The sequence below is a fragment of the Bos indicus genome, chromosome 19, assembly GCF_029378745.1.
Source record: "Bos indicus isolate NIAB-ARS_2022 breed Sahiwal x Tharparkar chromosome 19, NIAB-ARS_B.indTharparkar_mat_pri_1.0, whole genome shotgun sequence".
In the NCBI taxonomy this organism is placed as follows: Eukaryota; Metazoa; Chordata; class Mammalia; order Artiodactyla; family Bovidae; genus Bos; species Bos indicus.
Window position 1 is genome coordinate 41357107 of NC_091778.1, and position 20399 is coordinate 41377505.

General features: G+C 39.5%; 1 protein-coding gene across 6 annotated transcripts in view; it reads right to left on the bottom strand.

Moving 5' to 3' along the window:
- IKZF3 (IKAROS family zinc finger 3) overlaps positions 1-20399 on the bottom strand; it is a 91015-nt gene that overhangs the window by 7243 nt on the left and 63373 nt on the right. For 3 of the 6 annotated variants that reach the window (XM_070773398.1, XM_019982254.2, XM_070773399.1), the window contains exons 6-7: positions 18698-18814; positions 8410-8526 (exon numbers count right to left, since the gene is read on the bottom strand). In XM_070773398.1, the coding sequence (XP_070629499.1) occupies positions 8410-8526; positions 18698-18814 (234 nt within the window). Of the gene's footprint in view, positions 1-8409; positions 8527-8634; positions 11047-18697; positions 18815-20399 lie in introns of those variants that run through there. The other 3 variants (XM_019982256.2, XM_019982255.2, XM_070773400.1) reach the window with 3 other exon arrangements.

A 20399-nucleotide genomic window follows, 5' to 3' on the forward strand; every position in this document is an offset into this window, starting at 1 on the left:
GCTGGGAGTGAGGTCACTCCTGATGCTTTTTCATTCTGTAGACACTGGATTCTGAGAGATCTGGCAAACGAAAACCTCTCTTCCCTAACATTTCCGAAGCATGTTATGCTTGTTCCAAAACTTGTCACTGCCACACAGTAAGGGCTTCAGGGAGGAAAAAACACAAAAAGGATTGAAAGAACCAGCTTCTGTTCTTGAGGACTCTCCAACCTAGGGAGAGAGAATAGTTGGAACTGGGGAAAAATAAATGCTAAAAGTTTAGAAAGGGCTGCCTTGCTCTACAGAAGCTTATATTCTAAATGCCATGTTTGAGGCATTTAAGCGGGGGTCGGGGAACATGTCTTCTGTATAAAGGATTATAAGGCAAAGGCAGGGCAGTCTGGTACAAACTATCTATTTAAATGTTAAGGGAATACAAAAACTTCAGGAGTACTTTCGGAAGGGAAAGTATTCTTGGAAAATCTAAATTTTGAGAAGGGTCTTGATGAACTGGTTGGATTTAGATGTTCAGAGACACAGAAGAGAAATCCTAATTAAGACAGGAGCATGAATCAAGACAGACACGAGGGACCATCCAAGCTATGAGCAGGAAGGAATGAGAGAGTCTGGATACAGCAGTATCAGGAAGTATGGAATAAAGGATTTCTCAGACTCCACTTATCCCTCCACACTGTGCAGCAGCAACAGCCCTGGGCAGTGCAGAGGCTGCGAGCAAGAGCTCTAGAGTCAGATGGATGGATTTGATGTTGCCTCCTCATTACTAGTGGTGTGAGCTTGGGTAAGTTCCTTCACCTGTCTATGGCTCCGTGTCCTCATGTAAAATGGGGATAATAATTGTATCTACTTTAATTAATAAGAGCTTAGAACAGTACCTGGCACACTGAAAGCACTTGGTAGACATTAGGGTTTTTTTTTTGGTTTGAATCGGCTTGTGTTTTCTTTCTTTCCTTTTTTGCTAAAAGAAATTTGTTTTTTTAAGGAAACTTTATATCACCAACATAAATGGAAAACCAGAGTCACTTGCCACAAATAGAAGGTAACTATGAAAAATAAAGACAATGAAACACAGCAATTTATTAAAGTTTGATCAGATACTGTAAGTACCTGTAGACAAAGATCCCCTCTTTCTTTGCTAAAAATAGAGTTTACGAGTGTGCGATTAGTGCTGAAGACAACTAACATAAAGTCAAAATCTTTCTTCTTGGTATAATCGGGAAGATTCAAAGAGAACTAAAAAGAAAATCATTTTCTAGCCATGTAGATCAAGGTTTTCAAATGCCCTGTGAGCCTCCCAGCCTTTTGCCTCCATTTTGGGGAACGTTGAAAAAAGGTAACACATGGTGGGACCAAACGATACCCACTCTGAACAATCAACAGTCGGGCTTAGATCTGGACAACGGCAAACCTCTAATGCTTTGGAACAAGAGAGGCTTGCGGTCAGAATGTTATTTTAAGGATATTAATGTAACAGCAATGTGTAGGGTAGACCAGAACAGTGAGAAGTTGGAGACAGAAAGACTTGCTAAAAGACCTAATCAGACCGATTTGTCCTGCATCCCCACTACCTTAAGGCCAACTTGACAGCTTCCAGACAAATACCTCAGAGAAAAAATATGTTAAGAAAATCACCATGCCTTAACTACTCAATAAGTAGTAGGAAGACCTTTGCCAAAGTAATCAATAGTTCTTCTTTCAAGTGCCAGACTGGCTGTGTCTCTGATCAGAGCTGTTTGGAAGAATGAGACTGGAATACAAAAGCTGGCTTAAGTCACAAATATTCATTCCCCTGAAAGTGACACAGAAATGATGAACTTTGGTTTCCTGGCCTTTTCAACGTTACTGATGATTTTTCAGTGGAGCTAACTCTACTCAGTTCCTCCAAATACCAGGACTCTCTGGAAGTCTTCTTTTTGCCTATCAGAGAGGCTCCAAAAAGTTTCCGAGATGGGGCAGGCACATCCCAAACTCTACTTTTATTCTTTCTCCCAAGAGTTTGTTTTGCCTACTTAGGCCAACGATTTCACAGTCTCTACCACCTGCAGCACATGTCAGAAAACAGCTGAGTGCTAAGGTTGTAAAAGGCAAAACAGCAAGAGGAAAATCAGCTCTGGATGTGGAAATATGTGACTGAGTTCTGTGGTTAACGCAGACCATTGTTCATTTTTAAGAAGATGGGAGAGCCTCAGATCTTCACGTGCACGCAACCTGCCCTCATCAGATCCCCTCATCTCCGAGTTACGGTAACTTGAATAGTGCAGATGATTATCAGTCACCTGTAGACACGATGACTCAATGTGTATGAAACTCAGGAGGGGTAAGCTACAGTAATTGAAAAGCCAGCAGCTCACGTTTCTTTAGTAACACACTCATAAAAAAGGTTAGTCAAACCACAAGAGTGTAACTGCTCCCAAACCTGCTCAGAGCCTCCAGTCCAGCTTCTAGTCAAAATCAAACCACACCTCTGCGTGATTAATGAGAGCAGCTTCGGGCTGAAGTGGAGGTTTTCTTCCAATGAGAATACAAATGGCAACAACAAGTGCTAAGTTTAGAAACCCAGGCTGCCTCATGGGGCTGTTCCCTACCTGTGATTCCTTTTAAAGGTGTCAATCCCTACTGCCTAGGCTTTTGGTAACCCTGAACTGAGCATCTGCCCATCCTGAGTTGTGGCAATGTGGTGAGGGCATATGGTTTTTGGCTGCTAAGTGCCAACCTGAAAGTACAGAATCACAGCCTAGAGCTAAAAGGGACCTTAGCTGGGCACGTGGGTTCAGACTTCTGCCCTGGGCATCCAGGGACAAGATCCACCCCTCCAACCTGTTTACTTCTCTACTTCACAGTACCAAGCACTGGGCCTTATGTGTAAATACTAAGAAGAATAGCTACTATTTATTGAGTCCTACTATATACCCAGTGCCGTCCCAGGTACTTAGCATATTGTCTCATTTAACCTAAGATGAATTATCATCTCTTAGTCAGATGAAGGACCTAAGGCACAAACAAGTTGACTAATTCGCACAGGTTGCTCAGCTGGTAAATGGAGATGTGATCCAAGGGCCCATGTATTTCAGTAAGTGTTTGAGCATTAACTGTTTCCTGGCTGCTACCTTACCCGTGTCTCAATCTCACCACCAGCAATGACTCTGGATTCTCTGCTGGGATGGTTCCCATAAGCATAGAAAAGCAACTAAGCTTTGTTCTATATGGACCAGTACCATGCACTCAATAAAGATCTAGATGCGTAGAGTTGTCATGATGTCCATAAGTGCTTAACAGAGTACTGGCACATGTGAGCACTCAATAAGTGGTAGATCTATTATTATTATTGTTGTTAGCTTCATACCATGTTAGGTGCTTTGAAGAATACAAACTTAGTTGCAATCCAACAGGAGATGTAGCATGTACACAATTTCATTACACACTAGTATCCTTAATACTATGTGGTGGAACAAAGTTTAGAGTAGCCAAGATAGCAGAGAGAGGAAAATACATACCACACCTCAAATATACCAAATAACATGGGACAAATATTAATTTATTCTTCCTCTAAAGTCTGCTTGAAATCTGAGGTGGTGGAAGTGATGGTGGTGGAGACAGTTATATCATGAAAAGCAGACTGTTAAACCCGCCTGGATTGCAGGGGGAGGACAGAGAGAGGACTTAGGACAGTATGGGAATGTAGACCACGTGGAGGTTTAGGGCAGATGGGAGGGAGGGCATTCCAGACAGTGAGCATGGAAAGAATGATAACACAGAAGTGGGAGTAGTTCATTATGGCTGAATTAAAAGATTAGTTGGCTGAAATGATACATTTAGAAAAGACAACTTAGAGACAGATTGTGAAAGCCTCAGAACGCCTGGGTGGTTTAGATTTTATTCTGATGAGAAGCCATTGAAAGATTTTTTTTTTTTTGACGAGGAGGAGAAATGATTTTGACATTAGAAAAATAACAATTCCGATGTGATAGTCATCACAACAGGGTAATGTGAAACACCAGGGTTTTCATTAAGTCTTTAAGCTTCTTCAAATCACTTAACTGTATCTGCTGATACTTCATACCATTTCCCACGTGTATCATCACTTACTCTTACTCCAAGCACATATCCTCCCCCTAAAAAAGGGCAGGTAAGTAGGGTAAATGGAATATCTGATGATGGTGATGGCTCTGATCTCACTCTAAGTGAGACTGAAGTGGCTAACACCTCTTCCAGGAGGAGGAGAACAGAGGGTAGGAAGCCACAGAACAAGAAGCAGGAAGGAGGAGAGAGAAAAGAGAGAGTTGTGGGGGTGGCAGTGAGGAAAACTGAGCTGGAGACCACGTTCGGTTGCTGCAGAAGCCTTTGTCCTCTGTGAGTCACCATGAAGTGCTATTTGGTTGTCATCTGCCCTGATGGAGTCACCACAGCTCTTTTCTCAAGAAAACACACCCTTAAGAGAGAATGACTGGCCTTCAAGAATTTTTCTTCCACCAGCTTTCAGTGACGAGATCCTCCCCTTTTCAAAGCCCCCATGTAGCACACACGACATGTACGGCTCTGGGTGACTTTCTGCGGAAGGAAGGCCTTGGACTGCAGCACATTCTAGACCCAGGCTCTGGCCCTGCTCTGTCACCCACGAGCTGCGTCTCTCCATCTTTCCCATCCCCCTTCCTCCCTTAATGAACAAACTTCACCTACTGGATCCTAATATTCCTTCAAGTTCAAAAAGGCCATGACTTTTGGAGGCTTATAGGATTAGGGATTTTGGCCCTTTGGGAAGGGACAGGAGAAGATACTTTTTGCTTTTAGAAATAGGCATTAAAACTGCTTCCTGTCACTCTGTTAACCAAAGCAGACAATTTCTCATTAGTTAGTTCACAGGGAGAACCGACAGTGTTTGCTGAAGTGTCAAAACCTCACGACATGTTTACCGGGGGTGAGTGAGATCTTTTTTCATGTTCTTTTCAACGTGAAAACTTCCTTTAATAAAGTAATACATGAAATTAAAAAAAATAGGGAGATGCTATGGTAACCACTTTGGTCTGAATAACACATCTGTTTTTGGAGAAAGAATGAATATCAGAAAAAGAAATATGCAGAAATGTAGTCATTTTCCTCCTCCCTCCAGGAGAGAAATCTGGCCTCTATTTTGAGCCAAGTATTTGAAGATGGCCTAGTTAGAAGTATAGTCAAGCAAGTCTTGAATAAGATTCAGAGAAAAGACACTCCCTAAGGGGGTTAGGTGCTAAAAGCAAGGTCTCTTGTCCTTTGGAAAGAACAACTAAGAAGAATTATTTTGATGATGTAAAGATGCTGATTTCTAATGAATGTGCGTCAATTTATTTCCCATTTTATAGAAAGTGATACAACATTTCTTGGGGAATTTAAAAAAAGGTGATTCATTTTTCTCCTCTTTGGGTGATTTTCTCGTCCTTACTCTTCAACAGAGGCATGTTTTTGTGTTTCTAAATGCATTTAGACAATACAATCCATCCTGCTTCCTCCGTTCACCTCTAATGGGTGAAAATGTTTTCTATGGGTAATTATCTCAAGCCTGTTAGGAAAGTAACAGGCTGACCTGATGGTATAATCTTCACCTTTACCCTCACAGTTCAAGAGGTCAGAGAAGTCAAGGCTGGTCTGGGAGCTGTGCAACCATCAGCCAGGATTAAAGGGAGTGACTCATTCTTCCTTCACATTTAACCCATTGCCATTTCCCTGGCAGCTGAATCCTTTCAGAAAATGGTGCCTTGGAGAGGAAATGGAGGAGAGAAAAGAGGGAGGGAAGATATTAGCTCCACTAGTCTTACATCACTACATCCTGAATACTGCATGGTGTCATAATGTTCCTTTAGTTCCCCTTTGAAATTATTCTTTTCTATCAAAAAAGTTGATTAAGTTAAGTGATTCAGAGAGTTTTATTTAAAAAAAAAATCTCTTAAGGTTCAGGGTATAAGCTAATGCTAGAAGATGAGAACAGTGCTAGGAACCAGACTATCACACACATGGCAGGAGCTCTATAGACATTTGCATGATAAATGAATGGACAAAAAGAGTGGATGAATCGGTAGTAATATACTAAGTAAAGTATGTAAATGTTGAACTAGTGTAGATGTCTTATAGATACTCAGGTTAAATGACACCTTTCTGAAAAAAACACCCTAAATTATATGATATGGTTTATAACATACAACAAACATATAATAACATATCATATCTATACAATCTTGAGAAAAAAAGTTATCTTAAGTTATACATATTGACTTAAAGTGGTGCTCATAATTGCTGGCTTTTATACTTCATCTTACAGACTTACAGAATGATGGAGCTGAGAGGGACCTTCTGGATCACTTCATCACCTGCTCAGTCTATTCATTTCACAGATGAGTAAACAGAGGCCCAGAAAGGTTATGTGATTTGTCTAAACACACACAGTTAAGAAATGACTGAACTGGAATCAGAACCTGGTCTTCTGGCTCCTAATCCAGTGTTCTTCCTATTGTACATTACCACAATTTACAAAAAGAAACAAAAAAATTCCCCCAGCTATTCAGGGCCCCAAAGTCCTGAAGTTGCTACCTCAGCTCAAATCAAGAGCTAACTAGACTGGGTTTCCTGATGCCAGCAGAGAGAACATGATGGTTCAGAAGATGAGAGAAATCAGTACCTACCAGATCAGCATCCCTCCTGAGTTTGGAAATGGAAGAGTGAAAACCCTCTGGTCATAATGGTCTTAAACAAATGGAATGGATCCCTGATGCAATAAGCAGAATGGCATGGACTTGGACATACGAAACATGTGTTTTTAAACCCATGAAAATACCAAAGCAACTTATTAAGTAGGGGTTTAGTTCAAGGACAGGTTTAAGGAAATTATATGAACTAAGTACCTTCTCTCATGTTTTAATTCTCTTAGACCAACATGCCTTGACCATAAGTGGATTGAAATTGTCATTTTACATTTTTTTATTGCCCATTTGTCCCCATATTCCTCCACCTACATCAGCTGCAGCCATTTCTACAGTCAAAACATCCCCCAAATTACATTATACTCATGGCACAGAATAATAATTCAAGCTTCCTTTTGTACTCCAGCCAGAACCTCTTTACATAAGTACAGCTCAAAAGATGTATGAGCAATATTTTAATATAATATCTTGGTGTCATGATTGGTCCACTGTGCCTAAACTCCATATGGAAGTCACTGCATGTCCCCTGACACTTCCCTCCAGGAGAGGGAAGTTGGTAATGAGGAAAGAGTCTCTCTAAACTGAAATGCACCAACTTTAGTCTGACACGATTTATTCTTACAGTAACTAAAAGGATACAAAAACTTCTCAGCCAATCAACATAAAATAAAAAAGCATAAATACCAAACTGGATAGCTTTGGAATATATGGGTTCCTTCAATATATCTCTATAATTCACATAAAATTAAAAAAACTAATTAGACCAGAATTTAAAATTATCTAGACCAGAATAAAATTTAATCAGATTAAAAAACCAGGCAGGCGCTTGATATCTGTAAAAGCTATTGAAAAGAATAAACACAAAAGAACTGAAGTAAAAAATCAATAGTAGCAACAGCTTTAGAAAAACAAACTGACAGGTTTCTAAAATATTACTGGTGTTGAAAAAGGTCTATTTTTGTGTGATAACTATTTTTGTTCAATATCACTGACTTTCAATTTATAGCAAAACCGATACATTCAATTCAGCTGCCTACTCCACAAATACAAATCTATTTTAAATATCATAGTCACATTTATGTAAACATCTGGGAGAGTTCAACAAAATATTTCTGCCATTTGGCAGTCCTAACACTTTAACGGACATAATTATTTCTTAGCCATCTCATTCTTGCTGTGTTTTTTGACAATGTGAAAACCAATGGTATAAAAATTAACTCCAGTAAGACAAGTGACTAAATCAAACCTTGTTATTTAAATCTATGCATTCTCAACCACATTCTTTTAAAACCAATTCTCAATCAAATTCAAGAAAATATAGCAATATATTTTAGAGCCTGAAAAAAGTTTGAGCATGATAAGGGAACCAACTTGTAAAATATAATTACAAAAGATTACAAAAATGCTATCTTGAACATCTTACTGGTGTAAATTGCACAAACTCTCTCATGCAACATATGTCATTCAAAATAAAGAGGAAGGAACAGCATTTCTAACACCAACTTCATTTAAGATACTGGATACCAAATACTCCTCTCTTTAGTAGTTAAGATTTTTTAGTTAAAAATATTTTATTTTATTTGCTCTAGTTATCAAAGTGAATACCGAAGAATAAAACTTGTAAATGGAAAAATCAATTATCTTAACAGAGATTAAACTAGGAAAGGCCTGGGTAGCAAGCATCCTATGTTATCTCATTCAAACTATCTGCTAACAACAGCAGGAAAAAGGGTTGTATTCTTACCAATGAATTTCTGAGGCATTGAGCTTTTTCGCTTTGCCACATTGCTTGCTAATCTGTCCAGAACGAGAGCTCTTTCACTTCCCATCTCTGCTTTGATGTGTCTTGCCTCCACACTTGCTGGTTTGGAAAAATGAAAAAAGAAGAGGGAAAAGAACACGATGATAAATGGAGAGAAAAAGAAATACACTGGAAGGAAAACTGTCAGAGGTCTGATGCTGTTGTTACCTGTTATTACTGCTCAGATTCTTGCTTGGGGTACCTGCTGTGGTCAGTGAAGCCAACACCAGGGCACATTCAAATCTTGCAGTCTTATGCTGACATGGGAAAGCCCGACCCATCCCCAACCAGTACCTTCATTAGCAAGAGGAAGTATTAAATAAACAGCCTGGACGTGGTTGGTTGCAAAAAGATAGATAGATGGAGATCTTCTAACCCCCGATCAGCCTTCTTTCTGATTCTGAGTAACTGCGTGTGACACCTGCAGACTGATATAATTCTTCTTAACAACTTTGAAAAAAAAAAAAAAAAAAGGATGGTGCCCCAGATTTACTGCTCTGTTTATGTTAATAGCACTTTTGAAAATAGATACACTTACCCAGACAGCAAGAAATCTACTCAGTGATTTGTGTATTGAAATTCTGAGTGGTTTTTTCTTTTTCTTTTTCTTTTTTTTCCAGCATGCTCCTTTCAGTTCCTATCTTTTAAATTCTATTTTTCTGGTCGCGGCATTGTCTGTTTCTTATGCTCTTCACATTTCAAAACCGTCTCAGTTAAAATTTCCCTGAGCAACACTTCTGTCTTGAAATTATAGAGCAATTTGTATAATGGATCTTTATTATATTTCTAATGAAAAATATGAATAAAAACGGACTAACAATATGGTCTGATTGTCAATCCACAAACAGACCTTCAAGTGGTATAGGTCTGTAGTTCTCAGACCTGCCTGAATATTAGAATCACCTGAAGAGCATATAAGACACACTTATGCCCAGTCCCCTTTCAGATCAGTTAAATCAGGACCTCTGGTGTAGGGGCCTAGGCAACAGTATTTTTAAAGCTTTCCAGATGATTTTTAAGATGCAGCAAGAATTGAGAAGCACTGAAATAATATATAAATAGTGCCAACATAGAATCAAACTGGAATAAATGTAGTATAATTTAGTCTGGTACAGCACACAGTACCCAATAAGAGTTTACATCTGAAGTTCAAAGAGACACCAGCTGCTCTAAACACAAGGCTTTACATTTTAACACTTGATGCTAGTCCAAGGTAGGGGTCAGTAAACTTTTTCTATAAAGGGTCAGAGAGTATTTTAAACTTTGTGGGACACATGCAGTCTCTGTTCCATACTCTTTGGTTCTCCTTACACTTTACAAATGTTCAGCCCTAAAGTGCACAAGGAGGTTGCTGACTGCATTTGGCCTGAGGGTCATAGTTACGCACACCCCTGCCCTAAGCAAACATGGTGTGATGCTACAAACATTTCTCTCTGTTTTATCATAAGCATTTCTGGAGGTCCATACTAAATGAAGTATCCATACATTCCCAATGTCTCTAAGGAAAAAGAAACTGAAATCAGTTTAAGGGACCAGAGTAAAAAGCAAGTGATGAGTGCACAATGGAATTTCCCACCCCCACAAATATATACACAGATTTAGGAATTGTCAGTATTCATTCTGCAGTTAAAAGAGTTTATTGTATGAAGAGATTCTAGGGAGATGGTGAAGGACAGGGAAGTCTGGTGTGCTGGGGTCACAGAGTCGGACATGACTGAGCGACTGAACAACGACAATATACAGAAATTGTTTCATGATCTCTGGGACATTCAGAACCACAAATGGACACACTCAGAGAGAAGAAAACTGGTCATCTCTGCAGTAAATGAAAGACAAAGAAAGACCTCAAGGGTAAGACTGTCAAGAATGGCCAGGGTGAGAGTTTAGAGCCAAATCAGAAAAAAAGAATTCAAAGTATTAAATAGTTTTCATTTTATTATTAGCACCTTTTTGGCTTTGCTTTTTAAAAACTCCTTGCCAGTCATTACACGATAAATTATAAAACTCAATTCAAGAATAAAGTTCAAGAATAAAATGAAATCTGGCTCCAAAAATGAATAAGAGAAGAGATTGATAACAATGACCATATTTACTAGACTTTGTTTCTTATCAAAAATAATTCTGTCCTCTAAAGAAATAAATCCAAGCCTCCAGTTTAAGCTATAATAACACTGTTTGTATAAATGAAGATAAGGATAAAAATAAGGGGGCTGGGCAGCTCTGGGGCTAGTGGTAAAGCACTGTGACTTCAGCTGACAGATCGCTGTAAATAACGGGTTCTTTAGTGACAGGACGCTGCTACTGAGCGAAGTGGGTCAAATTCTGTCCAGCACAAGGATAGGTTTAAATGACCAAACAGGAAACTATTATACATATTATTTCCTTTCACACAAACCACCACCAGATGTGGCACTACCCAGAGCCCCAAGAGCAGAGAGATGAAAGACAAAGGCCTGGGATTTGAAGTAAGCTCCTGAGGCTGTTATAAGGAGGCTTTTCTTAGGAGTGTCGAAGAGGCAGCTCAGTTTGTGCTTTGACTTGGTTCCAGCAACCTTGAGGGGATTAAATCTAGGTAAGATCCTCCCCCACCCCACCCCTGCCCCATGTATTAATTATCAAAAAGATTCATAGTAAAATAAGAATGAAAACCAGTACTTTGGGAATTTTAAACTCTCTCCCCATCTTACCACTACTCTCTTTTAGTCTTTCAGTCACTCCTCTAACGGCCCCATTATCACCCAGAGATCTGTCAGTCCCAGGACTTCCTGCAAGCATTGTGCTGTCAGTTTGGTTTTCCCGTTTGGCTCTCAGGAGTCCCTGTCTACATTTTACCAAAGTCACCATCAATCACCACAAGCATCTTTCTGAAGACACATATTCTATACATTTTATATCTGGGAGGATGCAAAAGCGGGTATACAATGACCTGAATAACATAACTGGGGCCTGTCACTAAATGGCAACCTTTAGAGATAACATCTTCTTTTATCCCTGGTTACTCACCAAGCTTGTCTTGACAGTCATTTCCAGGTAAATCATACTCTGGAAATCAGTGACCAAATGCCTGACATTTAAAAAGATAAAATTCTGGAGTGTTGATGGATACACAGATAATTTGAGGCAAACGGGGAGACTTCCCCATACTCTACAACTCTGATTCGATTGAAAGGAGTCCTCTGAAACTACTAATCTTCTTTTCTTTTGCCATACCAAGAGGCCTGTGGGATCTTAGCTCCTCAACCAGGGACTGAACACCCACCCCCTGCATTAGAAGGCAGATTCTTAACCACTGGACCACCAGGGTAGTCCCTGAAACTCCTAATCCACAGGGCTGCCATCTACCAACACCCTCCTGCAGGGCCATTCACTCAAAATATCAGCTTCATGATGCCAATCCTCAGTGTATATGTGCATATACTCTAGAGATTAAGTTAATCTTCACTAAGTTAACTGTGTTTTCCAATTGGCAAGTTAGGCAAAGGCTACAGTTTCAATTGATTATGGCTTGGAAGGAAAGTTATGACCAACCTAGATAGCATATTCAAAAGCAGAGACATTACTTTGCCAACAAAGGTCCGTCTAGTCAAGGCTATGGTTTTTCCAGTGATCATGTATGGATGTGAGAGTTGGACTGTGAAGAAAGCTGAGCACCGAAGAATTGACGCTTTTGAACTGTGGTGTTGGAGAAGACTCTTGAGAGTCCCTTGGACTGCAAGGAGATCCAACCTGTCCATTCTAAAGGAGATCAGTCCTGGGTATACTTTGGAAGGAATGATGCTGAAGCTGAAACTCCAGTACTTTTCCACCTCATGCGAAGAGTTGACTCACTGGAAAAGACTCTGATGCTGGGAGGGATTGGGGGCAGGAGGAGAAGGGGACGACAGAGGATGAGATGGCTGGATGGCATCACTGACTCGATGGACGTGAGTTTGAGTGAACTCCGGGAGTTGGTGATAGACAGGGAGGCCTGGTGTGCTGCGATTCATGGGGTCGCAAAGAGTCGGACACGACTGAGCAACTGAACTGATACTCTCATTTTCTTCCCCCAAACTTTCAGTCTACTGCCTTGCAGTTATTGGACAACTGCTGTACTAAATGATGCACCCTGTAAAACACAAAGAACTGCTTTTGAGTCGAGACCATCTCTTTGGGATTACAAGGAGTCCAAGCAGTAGACTGAAAAGGGAAAAAAAAGGACTTGAAGTTTGGTCCTCTGCTTCAACTTTAAGACCCAACTGTCTATTTATACAAACAGTCTAGACGTGTTATCTTGCCACATCATGTCTCAGAATTTAAGTAGAGGGAAACCAGTTTGGCAAGATAGTGAGGGAACAAGATAATGGGTTTAAATGACGAAATAGGAAATCCGTTCCTGGGTGGTGTTTGGCAGTTTAATGTTGCAAGGGGTGGGTGTGGGGAATATGGGATGGTGGCAAGGAACAATTTGCACACTTGGTTCATGAGTGAGCATAGTAGGAGTAGGACTAATTCTGGGTCAGTTCCCCTTCATGTTACTTGCCTATTAGTATACAGGGGAGATAACTATTTTCATTAGCAAAATGGTTTTAATGACATATTGGAAAAATAATCAAACTCATCCTAAATCAAAATTATAGAATACGTTACTGTCTTTAATCTCTGTACAAGTGTTAATAGTTCGTCTGTTTTTTAGTTAACTGGTTGCATGATGTCATTTCTATTTCAAAGTGATTGTAGATTTAACTATATAATTTGTTGTGTTTTTGTTCAAAATCCTTCATTAGATCTTGAAGTGTTAAATGGAGCTCAAATAAGAGACATTGCTTCCTGTCTCTTCTATACTGTGGTCAGCCAGTAGCTGATGGAGAGTACAAAGGGGTGATATTATGCAATAAGAATTGTCTAACAAGAGATTGCTATCAAAGAGCAAGCCAGGTTCTAACAAAAAAGTTGCATAAAACCGTTGCCTTGTTGAGCATGTACAATGAATACTACTTGTGAGTTACTACTGACTTTCTAAAAAGAATAATCTGTTGGGAAAATAGACATTTAAAACATTTTAAGCTCTTTCTTTGGACTGCTATTTGGTAAAAGTATGGATTTTTTTCCTGAAATTCTCATGCTTGTATTATCTCAACCACAACAATGAGGATGAAGATAAAAGGTTTTGACTTCTAGATTCATAAATAAATATAATTACTCAATTACTTTAAAAATCTTGTTATTGCTAGAACTCATTGTCATACAAAAATATGTCCCGCTCCAAGTATTCATAATTTGTGTGAAATGAGGCTAAATGAATCTACCAGCTGTTAGTCCCTTTCTGGAATAAGGATCAAGCTAATGAGAAAATGAAAACTGTGGTCGTCTATATTCATTCTTCTTTTCATATATACTCCATTAAGACAGCAGAATTGGGAGTATCTTGATGATGTCTGGTATAGAAACTTGAGCTGAAGTAATACCATTACGTGTGTCTGTTAGACCTTTATATTATATTAATAGATCCAGTGCTCAGTCCCTTGTTGGACTGAGTTCTTTGAGGGTAGGGGCTTAACCTCCACTCATCTTTACAAATAGCTCTGACACAGAGCCTAGTCCAGGAGAATGCAATGAATGCTATCAGAACAAATGAAAATGATCAGCAAAGGCAGGAGTCTTGTTGTCCAACACGATCTTCTTTTGCAGACTGGTCTCCAATCCAAGGTCTTTTCATTTGTCCTGCTTCCATAAAGGCCTGATTCCTGACTGGGGCAGGTTTGTCCCAAGGCTCAGCTCTTACAGTAGGCTACACTTCAACTTACTTGATGAATGGTTGGACAGCATCACTGATTCAATGGATAAGAACTTGGGAGAACTCCAGGAGATGGTGAGGGACAAGGAGGCCTGATGTGCTGCAGTCCATGGGGTCGCAAAGAGTTGAACATGACTGAGCAACTGAACCTCTTGCCTGGAAAATCCCATGGATGGAGGAGCCTGGTGGGCTACAGTCCATGGGGTCGCTAAGAGTCAGACATGACTGAGCGACTTAACTTTCACTCTTCGCTTTCATGCATTGGAGAAGGAAATGGCAACCCACTCCAGTGTTCTTACCTGGAGAATCCCAGGGACAGGGAAGCCTGGTGGGCTGCTGTCTATGGGGTCGCACAGAGTCGGATACGACTGAAGCAACTTAGCAGCAGCAGAGCAACTGAACAACACTTGATGAATAAGTGCCACATCCACAGTAGAGCATCATCCCTTTAAAAGCTAGTAGTAGGATTTCCTCAATGGTACAGTGGATGAGAACCCACCTGGCAAGGCAGGGGACACAGGTTCGATCTCTGGTCAGGGAAGATTTCACATGCTGCGGAGCAACTAAAGCCTGTGCACCACAACTACTGAGCCAGCACTCTAGACCCACAAGCCATAACTACTGAGCCCATGAGCTGCAGCTATGAAGCCCGCACACCCTAGAGCCTGTGCTCCACAGCAAGAGAAGCCACCACCATGAGAAGCCTGTGCATTGCAACGAAGAGTAGCCCCGGCTCACTGCAACTAGAGACAGCCCAAGTGTGGCAATGAAAACTCAATGCAACCAAAAAGAAAAGAAAAAGGAAAAAAACCTGGAGATGAAGGGATAAGAGGTACCACTGGTGATACTATATTGGTCAGGTTCAAAATGGAACACTATGTCCAGACCTGGACTCCCAATTCTAAGAAGGAAACAATAGAAACCATGTAGGGAGCTGTGACAATAATCAAAGGATTGGCTTGTGTTCGATTAAAGATTCTTTATATTTTGGATTTTAGGAAAAATCATAAGAACTATTTGAAATATCAAAGATAGACATGGCATGCAGTGTTTACCATTCTTGATTAAGCTGTGACTTTATACATTTTCTAACCTGAAACCACCATAACAATATATTTGTTTTTTTTTTTTAAATCAAAACTTGCTGACTTAGTTAGCCTTTTATTTTTTTGCTGAGACTTTAAGTGTTTTGCATGCATTCATCAAACCAACCTATGAAATGCAAATTAACTCAACCTCTGTATTTCAGTATTTCCTGAATCACTTTATACCACTGAAGATAACAAAAAAAGATTCTTTGAACACTTTTCTTTTTAAAATTAATTTAATTTATTTCTGTTTGGCTGTGTTGGGTCTTCACTGCCGCCTGGGCTTTTCTCTAGTTACGGCGAGCAGGGACTCGTCCTTAGTTGTGGTGTGTGGGCTCCTCGTTGCAGTGACTTCTCTTGAGCACAGGCTCTAGGATGTGCGGGCTTTAGTGGTCGTGGCACATGGGCTCAGTAGTTGTGGCTCCCAGGCTCTAGAGCACAGGCTCAATAGTTGTGGCACACAGGGTTAACTACTCTTGAGGCATGTGGGAGCTTCCCAGATCAGGGTTTGAACCCGTGTCTCCTGCATTGGCAGGCAGATTCTTTACCACAGAGCCACCACGGAAGCCCCTCTACTGCCACTTTTCTAATTTGAAATTCCTAAAAAGGTCATGGGGATAGGAAGTAAGGTGGTAACCTTGCTTCAAAATCACTAATTTTGAACTTATTGTTCATAGAGGATATTTTACTCATGTTTTCCCCTACTTCCAGGACAATCGAGACATACATACATACGAAAGTGTCTATTAATTAGTATGTGTGCTATTCTACTTTTGCTAACTAAATAATATATAACCTTCAAAAATACATAACTAATTAAGCCATTTTTCCAAAAGTAGAAAAAAACTAAATCCCATTAACTAATAAATGAATGGATAAAATGCAGTGAATCCATGTAATAGAATATTATTCAGCTATAAAAAGGAATGAAGTGCTACCACATGGATGAACCCTGAAAACATTATGCTGAGTGAAAGAAGGCAGATATAAAAGGCCACACATTTTATGATTCTCTTCATGTGACATGTTCAGAATAGGCAAATTCTTAGAGACAGAAAGTAAATTAATGGTTGATGGGGGCTGAAGAGGGGAACACGAGTGACTGATAAGGGGTACAGGGTTTCTTTCGAAGTGACAGAAATATTATGAAATTAGAGTGGTGATGGTTGTATAACTTTGTGAATACATTAAAAACCACTGAATTGTACACTTTAAAAGGGTGAATTTAATGATATGTGAATTATGTCCCAATATGTCTTTGAAAATAAAAAAATAGCTAATCATGAAAACAACAAAAGTTCTATTGATTTTTAAGCAAGTCATTGAATTTCTGATGAGTTTCAGTATTCTCAACTCTAAAATGAAGAGGTGGGATCAGATGCTCTCTTTAATTTGTCTTGCTTTAAATATTAATGATTCTACTTGGAATATAAGAATTTCATAACTTGAGAATTTCTCATAGTAAGAGCTTTGTCTATTGTCTGAAATATGGAACTTCAAGTAACGATGCCCAGGTATTACCTGACTAAGCTTAAGCATGTTGCTTAAAGATGTCAAAATCCAAGTTTTAGGTTTTTAAGAGTAAACATTTCTCTTTAGAAATAAGGAGGAAATCCAACTCCTTGATAAAACTGAACATGCCATCAGGATAAAAAGCAGAAGCAGTGCACACCAACGGAATTCAGTTGGCCAGCTCCTAACACCATAACATAGGCTTTATCTAAAACAAAAGTTTCCTTTCACTCAAAACGGATACAGTTAAACTACTCAAGATTTCCACTCCATTTTTCCTGAGTTTCACATTATTTCTGTCATATTTTTGTAATGTTTCTGTTTTAAAATTTTCAAACTATTCAATTGCAACCACTACCATCAAACACCAAATCCCATGAAGATTTATACCTACTCTAAGCAACTGGTTCAAGTAACCAAATAAAAATAGCAGGCAATCCAAGCTGCAGAACCAGTGAAGTGAAAGTCGCTCAGTCATATCCAGCAACCCTATGGACTATACAGTCCATGGAATTCTCCACTGGAGTGGGTTGCCATGCCCTCCTCCAAGGGATCTTCCCAACCCAGGGATCGAACCCAGGTCTCCCACATTGCAGACAGATTCTTTACTGTATGAACCACTAGGAAAGCCTAAGAATACTGGAGTGGGTAGCCTATCCCTTCTCCAAGGGATCTTCCTGACTCAGGAATTGAACCGGGGTCTTCTGCATTGCAGGCAGATTCTTTACCAACTGAGCTATCAGTGAGGAAGCCCAACCAGGTTGATGGTCAATTATATGGGTCAAAGGACAACTGCAGGGATGTTACACAAAAAGGTTTCAGGTCGTTTCAACTCAAGAATGAAAGGAAATAAAACCACAACTGATACACGGAAAGACATCTGGTGTTTCAACCAATTGCCACCCGGCATGTAATTCAAAACATGGAATAAAATATGAAATTCCCAGAGCCAAATATAAACATCACAATAAATCATATGAGTGGACAAGTACATGATTTGGGGGCCCTGTGTAAAGAAAATCCTTGTGGTTTTAATGAACTCTGCCCTAGCCACCCCTCAAGCTGCCTCTACCCTCAATCTTTGCCATTTCAGTCAATGGCAACTGCGTTCTTCATCACACTGCACATCAATCTGTTAAGAAATCCTGCTGGTTCTATCTTTATACTATATAGAGTTAGAACACTTTGCACCACCTCTACAATTACCAAGACAATTTTCTTTTGCTTGAATTATTGCAATGGCCTCCTAACTGGACTGCCCAGTTTCTAACCTTGCCTCCAATACAACCTATTCTCGGTAGCAAGTAGAGTGATTTTTTTTTCAAATGAGAAGTCCAATCATGTCACCTCTCTGTTCAAAACCTTCTGAAGATTTTTAATTTTATGCAGAGTAAAAGCCAACATCTTTACAATGGCCTACAAGGCCTAATAAGATCTGGCTTCCTATTTCCTCTCTGGCCTCATGTCCCACTACTCACTTTCTTCCAGCCATACAGGACTACTTACACTTCTTTGAATTCAAGCCCCAGGGCCTTTGCACTTGCTTTTTCCTAGTGATCTGTAGGGCTCTCCCCTCATACTTTTAAGTCTGTTAAAAGGTCAGTTAGCTGATGTTTCTCCTAACTCACCTTCAGCCCCCAGTACCTGCTTTATTTTTCTCAATTGCAATTACTCCCTTACAAAACATCAGACAAAACTGCATGTTACTTTTTCATTTTGTTTCTAGTCTGTTTTTCCCAATGAGAATATAAACTCCATGCGGGCAGGGTTTTTTGTATTTTGTTTACTATTGCAACCTACCACCTAGAACAGCAGGTGCTCACTAAGTATGTCCAGAACAGGTGTTGCATGAACTCACCAGTCTCACCCAGGTCAGTGCTCTGAAGAAATGTACGGCAGCGCTCCTTGTGCTCCTCAAGGGAACTTCTCTGCTTGTAACTCCTTCCGCAAAACTCACATTTATAAGGTTTCTCAACTATAAGGAGAGCACAAGGGGCACTCAGTGACCCTCAGGGGTTATAGAACAAACGGTGTATTGGGGCCCTGTGAAAACTGTCCCCTAGGAAGGAGACTGCTGAGCGAAGCCAGAGTACTTGGATACTCGTGCATCTACTTTACTTTTAAATTCAGTAAACTGAAACAAGGTTATGGCCTATGATTAATTCTCATGAACCCTTTGAAAGGATAGGTTCCTTCCACAAATGAAAGGATTTAGACTTAATCACTATCCTGGAGCACAGTGTTTTGGCTCCAAATCCAATCTTGCTTTTTCAGGAAAAAAATACAAAAAGGAACATTTTATTTTTCAAGGAGATTCGTGTGGTTTAAGAATGAAGCAGGAAGAGATCCTGTATTCTGTGACATCCAGCTGCCTGTAAGTAAAGAATGCTGCAATTTGTGGGTATTAGCCACTAAAAGTCTTTTTAGAACATTGACCTATTTCAATAAATGTAGCTTATCTTTGCCCAGTGGCTATAGCAAAGTCTGGGCTCAAGTAATAAAAACTGACCTAACCAACTGAGGATCATTTTGAATAACAGAAATAAGAAGAAATTTCAAAAAATGACTTCATCTTAATTTCTAAGATAAAGCAAAAATTTCCTCAAAAGTTCAACCATACAGTACAGGCCACCTTTAATCTCCTAACTCCTCCAAATGCCTTACTGTTATAAACAATAACTTCAACTCTGTGTGCAGGGCTCACCTTTCTGACTTGTCAATAAAATGTACACCAGAAATTTTTCAGAATTTTAGGGACTGAGATTTTTTTTTTTTTTTTCAAGTCCTCTTGCTCTGTTTAAAATAGAGCCTTTGGGGCTTAAAGCACTGAAAGATCCTTATGGAATCACAAATTAAAATAAATGCAGGTTTTCTGGGGCTAGGAATGTTAAGTTTCTACATAAATTGAGGTCCTCTAGAATCTTAAAAATGACTGCTGTTGTTGGATTTTACCTGGAAAAAGCAATAGAAAACAACTACTCTAATTTTTTGGACCAAACTCAGCCTTAACTCATTACTTTGAACAATGAGCTGTAAAAGAAACCCTTCTTTTACCCTTTACCATCTCTCACAGTGGGTTTTCTTGGGGCTGATTTGTTTAATCCTTAGTCTCTGAATTGTGACCAGTTGCGGGTTTAGGGCTGGGTTTTAGTCAAAGCAGAATGTGGATTAACATAAAAACAAGCCCTTTTTTTCCCCCTTCAATTAAAATTTTGTCAGATAACATCAAGAACATGAGGTCCCAAATTTGAAAATAAACCCAGTTTTATTTTTCTAGGAGGGAAATTCTAAATGTTAGTTTAATGTGGTTAAAATAAGGAGTGAAAACATCAAGAGAGAACATAGCTTTTTATGAATTCTTATTGCTGCTCATCTTTTAGAGATTAAAAATAAATTGGGTGATCAAGAAGAAAGTTAGGTTTAAGAAATTTAGCTCATATACACCTAAAACGAATATAATGTTGTATTTTTAATTATATCTATTTAAAAAAAGAAAATCTAGACCAGAATGGCCCAAACTCCCCAAATTAGCCCAAATTAGCCAAAATTTACCCTCAACA